The sequence below is a fragment of the Phaenicophaeus curvirostris genome, chromosome 1 (genome assembly GCF_032191515.1).
Source record: "Phaenicophaeus curvirostris isolate KB17595 chromosome 1, BPBGC_Pcur_1.0, whole genome shotgun sequence".
NCBI classification, from domain to species: Eukaryota; Metazoa; Chordata; class Aves; order Cuculiformes; family Cuculidae; genus Phaenicophaeus; species Phaenicophaeus curvirostris.
In genome coordinates, this window is record NC_091392.1 from 75,667,701 (window position 1) to 75,681,989 (window position 14,289).

General features: G+C 46.2%; 2 protein-coding genes across 6 annotated transcripts in view; both read right to left on the minus strand.

Annotated features, from left to right (window-relative positions):
* Positions 1-1,078, minus strand: part of TSPAN9 (tetraspanin 9) — a 150,892-nt gene extending 149,814 nt beyond the window's left edge. Inside the window, exon 1 of one of the 2 annotated variants that reach the window (XM_069864904.1) lies at positions 972-1,078. The gene's annotated coding sequence lies outside the window, so the exon portion shown is untranslated. The remainder of the gene's footprint in view (positions 1-971) is intronic. The other variant, XM_069864911.1, reaches the window with a different exon arrangement.
* A 2,913-nt stretch (positions 1,079-3,991) lies between these two features.
* TEAD4 (TEA domain transcription factor 4) overlaps positions 3,992-14,289 on the minus strand; it is a 51,406-nt gene continuing 41,108 nt past the window's right edge. Inside the window, exon 10 of one of the 4 annotated variants that reach the window (XM_069864807.1) lies at positions 3,992-4,634. In XM_069864807.1, the coding sequence (XP_069720908.1) occupies positions 4,506-4,634 (129 nt within the window). In that variant the 3' untranslated portion in view covers positions 3,992-4,505. Of the gene's footprint in view, positions 4,635-13,572; positions 13,813-14,289 lie in introns of those variants that run through there. The other 3 variants (XM_069864797.1, XM_069864783.1, XM_069864792.1) reach the window with 3 other exon arrangements.

Consider the following 14,289-nt stretch of genomic DNA (forward strand, 5'->3'; position numbering starts at 1 on the left):
TTAACAGACCATTAAAACTACCTTTGTCACCTCTTACCAAGAGATTTGCTACAGTAATATGTTAAGTTTCGGCATCCACAGGTGACGTTTTGGCCCAACTACGGGTAACAGCACAAACAAGCCACAGGATTTGACTCTCATGGCTACTCTGGAGAATATCCAGCTTCTTCCCAGTAAAATCCCAGATGATTTACCCCAAAGTGCTAAAATAAGTTCAGAGCATTCAGGCAGGAAAATCGAGTGGCCTCATCCCTAGCCCTGCGCTTCAAACCACAAAACCATGCAGAGCAAAAGCACAGGTGGGAAAAAAAAGAGTTGATAAAAGGACTAAGTTAAAAAATACAGCTTTACTGACGCTATTCTAGCGTTTCCTCCAACACAGCATCCCCATACCACAGGTCCTCCTCTCTGCCAATCCCTGTTCGGAGCTGAAGGCTCTTTGAGGGAGGCAGCGCTCAAGGGAGCGCCCAGCTCCCACCAGGAGCCCGGTGACAGGCGGATATCCGAGTTTCGGAAAGAAAAGTTTCCAAAAGCTTGAACAGGAAAAGGCAAAGCTGGACTCGTTTTGCGTAACAAGGGGGGAGGCAGGCGCTGCCGGCACCACCTCCGCAGGCGGCTGCCGAGCAGAGGTGCCGTTCCGGAGCCTCCCGCGGGGCTTCTCCGCGCTCCCCCCGCCCGAGCCGAGCCTCCCGCCCCGCCGCCGCCCCGGGAAGCGCGCAGCGGGACGGAAAAAAGGGAGCCCCGCGAGCTGCGGCCGCGTTGTCCCCGGGGGTGAAACCCCCACCCCCCTCCGGAGCCCAGCGCCGCGGGAATGAGTGGCGGCTCCCGGCGCAGCGAGGAAGCCTCCCTGCTCCCGCAAAAATGAGGCGGCCGGGGGTTTGCCCCGCACGCTCCCCCCGCTCCCCGCACGCCCGGCCGGCAGCCCCCGGGACCGGGACCGGCACCTCCCGCTCTGCCTCGCCGGGTCTCACCTGCGCCGGGAACCGCACGGCGGAGCGGAGCAGCTGCGGACGCACCGCTGGACCCGACTCGGCTCCAGCCAGCGGAAACGAGAGGAGGGGCCGGGGCCGGCGCCGCGGAGCGGGGAGGAGCCGGGGGCGCTGCCCAGGGGAGGCTCCGGCCGCGCGGGGCGGGAGGGGGCGGTGCCGGGCAGGGGCGGGGGGCGGTGACCGTGCTGCTCCCGCTGCGGCCCCCGCACCCCCGCCTGGATCCGCTCGGGGGGCCGGAGCGAATCCCTCGGGCCTGCGCGGCGGGATGGGCTCCGGCCAGGGGGAGCGAGCCCCGTCTTCGCCCAAGGGAGGTGGTGGAGTCGCCATCCCTGCAGGGATTTAAAAGATGGGTAGAGGAGGTGCTCGGAGATACGGTTTAGTACGGGACAGGTCCGGTTGGACTCGATGACCTCAAAGGTCTGTTCAAGTTCTTGTCTGAGCTCTCTGCTCTGGCAGCAGGAGGCTGTAGTCCACACGGCGGGTTGACTGTGAGAGAAAGCCATGGGGGAGAGCCTCTGAGATCCTACAAAAAGTCCACACCCGCCTTCCCCTGGGTGTCAGTGACACATGGAGCCAACTTCAAATGCTGCCTCCAACAGAGGGGTCTCCCTAGCCTAAACACAGCTGGGGAAGGTTCTCCTCAGGGTTGCTCTCAATTCCTTCATTCCTCAGCCTATATTGATGCTGGGAATTGCCCTTACCCAGGTGCAAGAGTTTGCACTTGGCCTTGTTGAACTTCATGAGGTTTGCACAGGCCCACCTCTCAAGCCAGTCAAGGTCCCTCTGGATGGCTTCCCTTCCCTCTAGTGTGTCGACTGCACCACACAGCGTGGTGTTGACAGCTCAGTCCCACTGTCCATGTCATCAACAAAGATATTAAATACCACCAGGCCAAATATCCTCACTGAGGATCACCAGTCATCACTGGTCTCCACCTGGACATCGAGCCACTGACTGCAACTCCAGTGGTGAGGCACTGGAACAGGTTGCCCAGAGAAGTTAGATGACCCATCCCTATGTGTGCTCAAGACCAGGTTGGATGAGGATACCAAGCAGATCCCTGAGGCCTAAGTCTGGTCTCCTGAAGTCCATGGTAGTGAGCTTGCTATGTGCCCTCCTTGCTGCCCTAAGGATCTTGAACTCTACCATTCCATGGTCACTGCAGCCAAGGCTCCCCTTGAGCTTCAGTTCCCCACCAGCCCCTCTTTGTTGGTGAGAACAAGGTCCAGCATAGCCCCTCTCCTCATTGGCTACTCTAGCACTTGGAGAAGGAAATGATCATAAATGTATTCCAGGAACATCCTGGATTTATTATGCCCTGCTGTGCTGTCCCTCCAATGGATACCAAGGTGGCTAAAGTACCACATGAGGACCAGGGCTTGCGAACGTGAGGCTGCATCTATCTGTCTATAGAGGGCTTTATCTGCTCCATCCTCCTTGTCACATGGCCAGTGACAGACCCCTACTATAATGCCACCTGTCCATGCCCTCCCTTTTATATTGACCCATAAGATCTTGCTCAGCTCCTCATCCATTCTCAGGTAGAGCTCTATGCACTGCAGCTGGTCACTAAATGAGGATAATGTCCTCTCCTTGTGTCTCCTGCCTGTCCTTCCTAAAGAGCCTGCATCCCTTCATTCCAACACTCTACTCATAGGAGCTATATTCTCTAATACCTTCCATTCTGTCCTATGGTGATTTTTGTAAACTGTTCAGTTCAACATCCTGGTGGTAATGCTGCCCACAACACAACTGCCACCTGCCACCTCTCTGTTCCTCTCTCCACTAGAAGGAAAGGACATGCAGCAACATTCTGTTCAGCATTTATTTATGTACAAAACCATATGAATGTTGATATGTGTTTACATTAGAGTAAGAAATGAAGGAAATTTGTCTTGCAATGCAGCAGGAGATATAGAGAACTGTGGAGAGAATTTGTTTTGGTTTGTCTCCTGGATGCTGTAGCTTCAATGCAGCAACTCCCACTGTACCTGATGACTGAAGGACCTTCATTCCAGAATTGTTGTCAATCTTCAAATAACTCAGGCTCAGACTTTGAAGATAAAGAATCACTTTCTCTAAGATGAGCAGGACAGGAGGCCAGCAGACAGTGAGGACGAGTTGGACAGTTTTGGTGGTAGTATTATTGTTGCTTGTTTATTTTCACAGAGAAAGCATGGTGTTGGATTCTTTACCTGTCAGCAAAAGGACAAGCAGCTTTACACTCAGGTACATGGGATTTCTGTAGTTCAAGTTAAAGCCACAGATGAATAGGTGAAACCAAGTTATCATTTGCATTCTATGTTGGGAAGAAAATGCTTGTAAAGAAGCTAAAAAATATATAGGGGCTTTTCATGAACTTGACGATCACTTAAGGAAGAAGTTGAGGATCACACTGAAGCTGCAGACTGGAGTGGCTGATAATGCACATGCACTTTCTACCAAGGGGACTACACTGGGCTGCAGATCTCTTCTCAATATACTACTGAGCTTAGGAAAGTAATCTCATTAGACTTCCATTTCAGCTTCAACTAGCTGTCTTGTGCACATGACCAAATCTAACATGAGGACACTCAGATATTGTCCACCCAGTAAGGAACAAAGAGTTGCACTTCATCAGCGTTATACTTGAATTTATGGCATCTGACCAGAAAACCTAAAGGATATATGCAGCTTTTGAAAACAGCTTTGAGTAGCTGCATTTGAGGCATCGAGGAATGGACCCACACGATTCACTGGATATACCCCTCCACTGCAATAGACAGACTGCTTTAGGTCCCAGCCTCCAATTTCAGCAGGGCAACAGTAGTAGATACTGTGAGGTAATTAGGGAGGTTGAAAATGAAAGTTGGTGCTTTTTGGTTTGGGGTTTTTTTTAATCAGCATGGTAAATTACCCAAATGTAGGCAAAACATGACTACCACTGTAGTAGATCTGGTTCTGGTATCCAAGAGGAGAATTGTCCCTAACGCAGACCTTTGAAAGGTGTGGGAGACATACCATGATGGGAGCGGCAGCTGCTTTTGGGGCCTTGAATGCATTAGGAGGCCTCAAGTGCCCTGACTAACTTTACCTGGGGCTTCACTGTGCATCCACTATTCATTAACCCAGGAGCTATGCTCAAGTCTGGCACTCCAGTCATTGTCTGAACTACATTGTAGGTCAGTCTGTGTCTAGTCCTGGCTTGACTTCAGCCCTGTTTCACTACATAGCCTTTGCCTGATGGTGACTGGGCTATCAGTGGAACCTTTTGCAACCCTTATTCTGCTCACCTAGTTAGACAATCTGGGACTACACCCCAATCTGTGAGATTACTGACAGACCTGTGGTCAACCTAAGTTTCTGGCTGGCCTTTCCCTGTAGAGTAGCCCTGCTCTTTCAATTCTGTTGCAAGCATGCCAGTTGTCTGCTGCCTTTCCGCTTGTTTTTGATGTAGGCTGTGCTTGTAGGATCAACGAAGCAGCGTGATTCCCTAGCAGCTTCTTGGAGGCTCAGCACATGTTCTCTTTGACTCTGCTACAGCTTTAGAGCAGGTTTGAAGGTGTTCTCACCCATCTGGATCAGTTTGTAATCTTTGCTGTCATCACGCGAGTTCTTCAACTCCTTTTTCTCATCCAAGATGTCAAAGAACCAAGGAAAAATGAGCTGGATAACGTGGAAGAAAATGTCCCTGGAAAACCACTGCACCAATGACTAAAGCATGTATGTAATACTCAAGGAAATAATGATCCTTAGGCCTAGATATTGAAGTAGAAAGAGATTTAATTTCAATCCCTACCTTTGCCTCTAGGTCTGCCTACTTGTTTTTATTGTTGCCAATGTCAAGTTAAGAGGTTTCCACCCCCTCAACACAGATAAATTAATTAATTCAAATGAACTTGTCTTACCTGAAGTGTTTCTTCTGGCTTTGAAGTGAAGATGAAGGGAGGTTTCCTGTCTTATCTAGTTCTTTGTTGCTCAGACCCACGGTCTGGTCTGTTGTGTCTTATCTCAGAAGACTACCTTTAAATGGAAGCATTTCAGCAATTGAACTTGACATGATTCCACAAGCAAATGTAGATGATCACTGAAGGCTGATAAACTGAAGTGTGTGAGTTATAAAATAAAGGAACCACAGGTGAATGGAAACTTCTGAGCTGCTTTCTTTTAAATAAAGAATGGATAGTTAGATCCCCATTCTATCACTTTATCTTCCAATGCCTCAGTATTATGGGCCTAAAGCGATCAGGGGAATCATCTGTTCCTGTTTTGTCCTTTGATTTTTACAGCAAGTTCTTCTAGGCTGAGGTTAATATTTCTAGTATTTCTGCCTGAACAGATATTACACTTGGAAGATGCTCTAATACCCTCATTAATTGAGGTTGTTTAGACTTCAATTTAAATTTTCCTCTTGCAAGTAGGCTAGATCTTTTTTAACATATACTGCTTTTCGGCGTTTGCTTTCCTTTATTTTCAACAAAATTGCAGCTGGCTCTTAGTTCTGCTGTACTGTCTCGTTTCTCTGGGTGAAATTCCAAGAAAGAAAGCCTTTGGGATGGAGATCTACAAGTCCTTTCAGTCTTTGAAGTATTTTTGAATGCATCTCACTGAGTCTACAAAGGGAGAGAAGCCTTTTAGTCCAAATTGAAATTGCCAGTACCCCTTTTGGCTCACAGCCTCATTAAATCTTCTTCATCCGGTAGCCTCCCAGTGAGCTCTCCCAGACACATGAATTTTCTGCTGGTTTCTGTACTGAGTTGGAAAGGTAGGCAGATATCTGTTTCTGACCCTGACTATTGACACCCAGGAACTCCAAGAGCAGAAATGAACAGTGCCAGACATGAAGCTTTTATTGCCACTAAGTGAAAAAAAGGAGTGTCCCTAAGTGAAGCGTCCTAAAGTTTCCTCTGTTCTTCAGCCTGTTGGCTTATATTCATTGCCTTGATAACATCTTAACACTGTGCTAATATGGTTTTATTCATGGTCACCTGCTGATCTAGGGCTCATCACCTTTAGGAACTGCTCTGTGGGGTCTGCTCTGTCATTGTAAAACTACAGTGAGTGCACGCAAGGCACAAGGTTCATGTTTGCAGAAGAGTACTAGTATGTATCAGAAGCAATTTTCCGTTGCTGGGTACTAACGTTTCTCTGTACAAGCTTCCACTTCAAAGCATATTTGTTGTCTATGTTGGCCAAAAATAATTTGCTCAAGAGTCAATCTTTTTTCTCAATACCGAGGTTTTATTTGATTTGGGGTTTTGCTCTAAACATGGTTCAGCCATCAGGAGGGAAATTGCGTAGGGCTGAAATAGGCAGGTACACGCATCAGTAATGGACTGTGGCCACTGGTGCCGTTCCTACCTAAGTGGCCGAGTGTGGGGACTGGTTCCTTCGCAGAGAAATGATTAATTCGGTCTCGAGTGGTTCGAACACCTTCCTGTGGCTAGCGGTGACACCTGACGGGCAAGAGTGGGATTGCGTCTGCATGGATTTTTTTTCATGGGTAGCACTGAACAGCAGACATTTCAGGATGCTCTGTTTTCTGGATGTTTAAAGTACTCGGCTTGTCTTTCTCCAGGCCTGATCGATTCTAGCTACCAGTCATACTGATACTGTGGAAAGCTGTTGTCGTCTGTGTTCTGTGTTGCTGCTTGGAAGTAAGTTCTTGAAGGCATTTGTTCACGTTGGTGAGAGTAGCCACAACAGGAACTTTGTTCGCAGGAAGAAGGTATAGATTTTTGCTTAATATGTGCAAAAAGTGCTTCTGTTCTTTAGTAGCCCCTTTTGGCTCCTGAGCAGAGGTTGATAGCACTAGACTTGCACAGTCCTTAAAAGCACCCTCTGAGAGTTCAGGGCCTGCTAGATTGGCAGGGCGGAAAAGAAAGGGGAAAGAATCCTTCATTATATATAAAAAAATAAATTAACCCCTTTTCTCATAACAAGAACCAAACAATCTTTCTTCAGCTCTGACTCATGGCATCATCTTTGCTATCCTCAATACCTACATTCTTTGCTTCCCATGCTCCAAAGCACAGGCTATGACTTAGACGCAGGTCACAAGCAGCAATTCACCTGGCAGAGGCAGTATCTTTTCAGCTGCTCCACAGTAATGTCTAGTGAAGACTCATCACTGTGGGGGACCTCCTACATGCAGACAAAAACCTGCATTTGGACAGTTACAACAGATAACTGACATAAAATGGCTTAGGGAAAGTAAGTCATTTAGAATCATAGAATCATCATAGAATGGGCTGAGCTGGAAGGTACCTCAAACATCAATTAGTTCCAACCCCACTACCATAAGCAGGGACATCTTCTACAAGGTCAGGTTGCTCAAAGCTTCACCCAACCTGGTCTTGAACACCTGCACGGATGAGGAATCCACAACTTCTCTAGGCAACCTGTTCCACTTTTAGTCTCCTTACCAATTCATCTCCCCTCCATATGAAATTGATTGTCCAGGCCCCCTAGGGCTCCCCCAGTGCAGGTGTTGTAAGGCTAGTCCTGGTTCACCTTGTGTTTGTCTGAATGGAAAATTCAGAGAGCCCTCACTGACTGGAAGCTAGCCAGTGCTATTCCAGTCTACAAGAGAGGAAGACCCAGGAAACTAAAGATCTGTTAGTCTAACCTCAGTACCTGGAAAAATTATGGAGAAGATTATACTGGGTGCTGTTGAAAGGCATTTAGAGAACAATGCCATTATAATGTACAATCAGCATGGGTTCACAAAGGGAAAGTCAGGTCTAACTGATTTAATAACCTTCTATGATAAAGCCACCCACCTAGAGCGGTTGACTGGAGGAACAAGAGGCCTTGCAGAGGGATCTGGATAGATAGAAGCATTGAGCCGTGACTAATGGGACAAAATCTTATGAAAATGGGAACACAGGCCAGATTCTGCATCTGAGACAGAGCAATGCCAAACACAAATATAAACTGGCAGAGGAGTGGCTGTAGAGCAGCCTTGCAGAGAGGGGTCTGGAGGTGCTAGTTGACAACAGGCTCCACACGAGTCAGCAGCAGGCCCTGGCAGCCAAGAGGACAAACAGCACCCTGGGGTGCATCAAACACAGCATAACCAGTCGGCCAAAAGAGGTGATTATCCCACTGTGTTTAGTGTTGGTATGGCCTCACCTTGAGTACTGTGTGCAGTTTTGAGCCCCACGATTGAAGAAGGATGTTAAGGTCCTTGAATGCATCCAGAGGAGGGTAACAAACCTGGCGGTTTGTGTAGTTTGAAAAAAAAGATCCCAAAAGGCAACCTCATTGCTCTTTGCAGCTTCCTGAGGAAGGTAAAAGGAGAGGAAGTTGCTGGTCTCTTCTCTCCAGGGATCCAGTGATAGGATACGTGGGAATGGTTCAAAGCTGACTGGACATTAAGAAGCATTTATTTACCAAGTTGGTGGTCATACACTGGAACGGACCTCCTAGAGATGTGGCCAATGCCACATGCCTGTCATTGTTCAAGAGACATCTGGACAATAACCTTATCAATATGCTTTTACATTTGGTAAGCCCTGAAGTGGTCAGGCAGCTGGATTAGATGATCGTTGTAGGTCCCTTCCCACTGAAAATGTTCTGTTCTATTCTGTCCTGTACTGGTCTGTTCTACTCTAAAATTGCACCTGTATATGAAGCACATTCAGTGGAGCTTTGCAAGCAGCCTACATTCCAGTCTGTTTGAAATCTCTGTTAAAGTGGAAATCTTCAGGATAAGTTACATGCTAGGCGCAATAGAACATCCTTTGTAGGGCTTCCATCATCTTTTCCATGGGTAGTGAAATCTCCATCCTCCAGTGTATGTCTCCATTTCATTGAGTGGGTAGCATCGTGAGACTTTCATCAGCTTCTCACGTTCATCTCTGTCACTGACAATTTGTGTTTGTACATGTGTCCTTCAGCAGTTTGTTCCATCATCATCTCCAATTTTGGATCATTATCTGGCTATATGCCTCTCAGGTACTGATTATCTTTCTGATAATTTATCTTTCATTTGTCATCTTCCTCTTGTTATTTTAAGAACATTTTAAATTATATTTCAAATTATTCTTAGTATTTATTATCCCAGTTATAGAATCATAAAATCATTAATCAAAAGACCTCTAAGATCATCAAGTCCAACCATCAGCACAATACCACCATGTCTGCTAAACCATGTCTTGCAGTGCCACGTCTACATGTTTTTGAACACTTCCTTGGATGGTGGCTCCACCACTTCCATGGGCAGCCTGTTCCAATGTTTTACCAGTCTTTCTGTAAAGACATTTTTTTCTTAATATCCAATCTATACCACCCCTGATGCAACTTGAGGACATTTCCTCTCATCCTATTGCTTGTTACTTCGGAGAAGAGACTAGTATCCACCTTACTACAGCATCCTTTCAAATACTTATAGAGGGCGAAAAGGTCTCCCCTCAGCCTCTTCTTCTCCAGGCTAAACAATCCCTGTTCCCTCAGCCGCTCCTCATAACACTTCTGCTCCAGATCCTTCACCATCTTCATTACCCTTCTCTGGACATGCTCCAGCTACTCAATGTGTCCCTTGTACAGAGCGTCCCAAAACTGAACACAAGATTTAAGGTGCAGCCTCACCAGTGCCAAGTACAGGGGAACGATCACTTCCCTATTCCTGCTGGCCACGTCATTTCTGATAAAAGCCAGGATGCTGTTGGCCACCTTGGTCACCTGGGCACACTGCTGGCTCTTTCAGCTGTTGACCAACATTCCCAGGTCTTTTTCTGCCGGACAGCTTTCCAGTCACTCTTCCCCAAGCCTGTAGTGTTGGATGGGGTTGTTATGACCCAAGTACAGGACCTGGCACTTGGCCTCGTTTAACTTCATTCAATGGAACTCAGCCCGCTGATCCAGCCTGTCCAGATCCCTCTGTAGAACCTTCCTCAAGCTGCTCTCATCTGCAGACTTACCTCAGTAAGCACTCAATCCCCTCATCCAAATCATCAATAAAGATATTAAACAAGACTGGCCCCAACACTGAGTCCTGGGGAGCTCTGTTTATGACCAGCCATCAACTAGATTTAACTCCGTTCACTACAACTCTCAGGACTTGGCTGTCTTTTTACCCAGCATAGGTAATGGGCTGCCAGCTTCTCTAGAATGCTGTGGCACACAAAGTCAAAGGCTTTGCTCAAGTCTTGGTAGGTAACATCCACAGCCTTTCCCTCATCCATTAGGCAGGTCACCTGGTCACAAAAGGAGATCAGGTTGGTCAAGCAGAACCTACCTTTCATGAATGCACACTGGCTGGGCCTGAAACACCTTCCTAACATACAGAGTCATTCCACCACTTCTCCTTCCCTGCCTACTCCTTCTGAAGTTGTTATAGCCACCCATTGCAGCACTCCAGTCATGAGCATCATCCCTCCACATTTCTGTGATGGTGACTAAGCTATAGCTATCCCGCTGCGCAATGGCTTCCAAATTCTCCTGTTGTTGCTCGTGCTGCATGCATTGGTGTAGAGGCACGTGAGCGGAACTATTGATTTCACCCCCAGCACTGGCACACCACCCCTTTAGTGAGCCCGGTTATAACCCCTCTCTCCTTCAAACCTAGTTTAAAGCCCTCTTGATGAACTCTGCCAACTCATGAGTGAGAATTCATTTTCCCCCATCGAGACAGCTGAACTCCACTGTTGCCAGCAGGTCCAGTGCCATGTAAACCTCCCCATGATCAAAAAACCCCAAAATTCCACTGATGGCACCAGCCTCTGAGCCATGTTTTAATTATGTGAGTTTTCCTTTTCCTTTCTGTATTCTTCCCTGCCACTGACAGAATTGAGGAAAATACTACCTGGGCTCCTGATCCTTCAACCAATCACCCCCGAGCCCTGAAGTCCTTTTTTTGATCACTTTTGGACTTCCTTCTGCAACCTCAACAATGCCAACTTGCATAATCAATAATCAGAGCACCGTACCAGACCAGGGAGTTCCCTAGTAACGTCTCAAACCTGGGCCCCAGGGAGACAGCAGGCTTCCCTGTGAGGTGGGTCTGGCCAGCATATCAGGCCCTCTGTTCCCCTCAGAAGGGAATCACCTATAACAATTACCCTCCATTTTTAATTAACAGAGGCAGCCATAACGCATGGGTCTGACTGCCTCACCCTAGGCAACTCCCTGGGTGAGCCTTCACTTACATCGTCATTTGCAAGTTCAAGCCTAGTGTTTCAGTGTTGTTCAAGCCTTCTATACTTAACTTACAGAAATCTCCTTCAGGGCACCCTGCAGATTTATTCACCCTGCTGCTTTCTCCTCCCTCCACATCACTGATGATGTTAAAAGAGAACAGGTCAATACCCACATTTTCAGTACACACTTTCCCCTCAGTTAACACAGATATGTCATCTTTTTAGTAATTTAATTTTAATCATTTGCTTTTTATCTAGCTGCTGACAGCCACACCAATGTGAACTCATACTTCAAGCAAAAAAAATTTTAGGGGATCCCATATAAAAATTTTACCATAATAAACTTGTCTGACTGATTCCTCCTGCTAAGTATTGCATGGAGTGATCGAAGCTACCATCATCTATTTAAGTTCGATATTTAGCAGAACTTGTTTAAAACTGGGTAAGAGAAAGCACAGACATAGACATATACAAAGAGGATGATGAGCACAATCAAGAAGAGCTAGTGAAAAATTAGATTGTTGAAACAAATATCTAAAGCAGCGGATTGCCCAAAGCATCTCATGGGGAGAAGTTAAGGAGCCTGAGAACTCCTGGGAAGGGAAAGTGCTGAGAGTCAGTGTGAAAGATGCTGGTGCTTTCTTTGAGCATAATGAAGAATTTGGAGGAGATAACTAAGTACAATACCAGATTATGCTCTAAAAAGAATGTGTTCCAGTATGGGAATCTTCCCATCTTTCCTCCTCCTACCTCAACGTAATATCCAAAGTAGAAGTGATGCTGAGTTCATACTGGAAGGTGGCAGGCTGAGCACTTTTCGTTAATTTCACTGATGTTATGGGAAATGTTCAACAATACTTGTGAAAAAAAATCAATGGAGACCTAAACCTTGAAGTACACAAAGGATTAGCTTGAATCCACAGAACATGTGAAAGGCATGTCTAGGAGTGGAAGATTTAAACTTTGAAGAGAGTTGAGACTCATATCTGCAGGAAACAAAATCATCATATGTAAGAAGACTCCTGGAGTACCTTGTAAATTAGTACAACTTGCAACTTCAAATACAGAAACAAAACAGTTTCATGGAGTCCACAGACCCCTTTGACCAGCAGACTGAAAGCTATCGAAGGGAGTATCAAGAAGCCCATGAATTACTTAAAAAAAAATCAGCTTTCATCCATGTGTGCCTGAAGGCGTTAACCTTCTGTAATTCAAATAAAACCCTTGATTTCTGATGGTATCTCAGATGCCTCAATTACCCATGAGTATTTTCACTATGCCAAAAGTGAAGAATGAAAATGTGAGAGGTGTTTCCTAAGGTGGTGTGGTGTGGAAAGAGGAAATTTAACATCACGTATTCAAACTGTGCCACTGGAGTGTGCTTGGCCTCCCAATGAATTGTCTGTTCAGTGGCTGCCAGCGAGCATCATGCAACCCATCTCTTCTCTCAGAGTAACATGAATGGCTGCACCTGAGTTGGGGCAATCCCAAGCACAAATAGTCTGGGCAGAGAATGAGAGCAGCCCTGAAGAGAAAGACTTGGGGGTGCTGCTTCTTGGTGACTTGAGTGACCAACCTTCATTTACAAGTAAAGCAAAGAGTCTGTGTTTTGTTGCCTTGAAAACATGTAAAGCTAACCTCTTCTCACTTTTCTCTCTCACCGTTTTTCAGCGATTTGATGGCCCAAAGGCATTCTTTGCAATATTTTTGCACCTTACTGTCTGCAATTAACACTTGGAAAAATTTGATCTTGGTAAACAATTATTTTGCCTATGTACAAGAAAAGAACAGAGTCTTGCTCCCTGTGCAGTGCTAACTGTGAAGGGAGAACAGAAGCAAAAGCAGCAAGAATTATTTTAATGAGTAAAGCAAACACACCTGAAATTTCCATGGAGGAAATCTGCTAGGCAAGAGGACATGATTTAACATACCCAATTTTCTAAGCATATATTCATTTAAAGGGCACAAGAAAGGTTCATCTCTCACTATCATGCATGGATGAGAGGAAAACAGTAACCAGCCTCTGACAGGAAGATGGTTGAAGGAGCGTCTAAATGCACACCTGGCTAAGGTGGTCAGTTAGACAAGCAGATGTGTAGGTTATATGTGAAATCTCTATACACATGCATGTGACTGCATGTGTTTAATATCTATATACATGGTAAGCATGTCTGTGCATGGGTTGACCTACAAATTTATGTGTATGAATGCACATATTCAGACCAGATGTTTCAGGAACATTTTCAACCTGTTCATATGCGGTCAAACTTGTGGTATCTGCTGCCACTGCCCTACCTGTATGCTCAGGTGCATACTACTCCTTCCATGTGTACCATGCTGTTTGTGGTGAAACCCTTTAGCAGTTATTTGCCTCTTTCTTTGTCTCCAAGTCCTTTCCCCATTTGCAGAAACCTGGAGATAAAAACTTAGTTGACGCTGTCAATCACAAAACAGCTCAGAGGTGCTTTTCTGAAAATACACAATATCTGCAGTTTATTTTTCAGTTTGGTATGAGGGGGCAGGGGTTGTTCAAGCACAGGCTTTTTTCTTAGACATGCATTCCATGGATGACTCGGGGCAGAGAGTCTCTAGTCCTTCACCAGCCGGTAGATGTGATGCTGGGCACCATGGTCACTAGTTGACACCTCAAAAACATATGCTATGCACAGCAAGGTCTCCTGTGTGTCTCTGTTTGTCACAACCTAGACAGAAAAGGAGAAGAAGCTGAGATGGCAACTGTTGTTTCTCTGCTTACATGTTTTAACCTATTTAACATAGAGCAAAAAGTAAGTAATAGGCAAAGAGCAGAGAAGCACAGGAATGATACACAGCTTGGCTACCACAACCATCAGTCTGTGTGCTCTCACACTCAAGCAAAGCACTTCTGCCATCATCAGGATTACAATGCAGTGAAGAGATAGGGAAAAGAGCAGAGTCCACTGTGGAGAAAAGAAAGCTGTGACCAAGCAGTGACCACATAAATTGAAGCAGGTCCACTAGGTCCTCAATTTCCCACTCCCTTGTGTTGCAGATTCCAGCGAGACAGAAGGTGTTTCACAGAAAAACCATTTGCCTTGTTTGAGAGAGAGACCACCTCCTGTGGCACGTATACTCCTGCTCATGCATGTGTTGATCTATCACAGCCACGAATAGTTCTTTCCCTCCATCTGCTCCTGCTT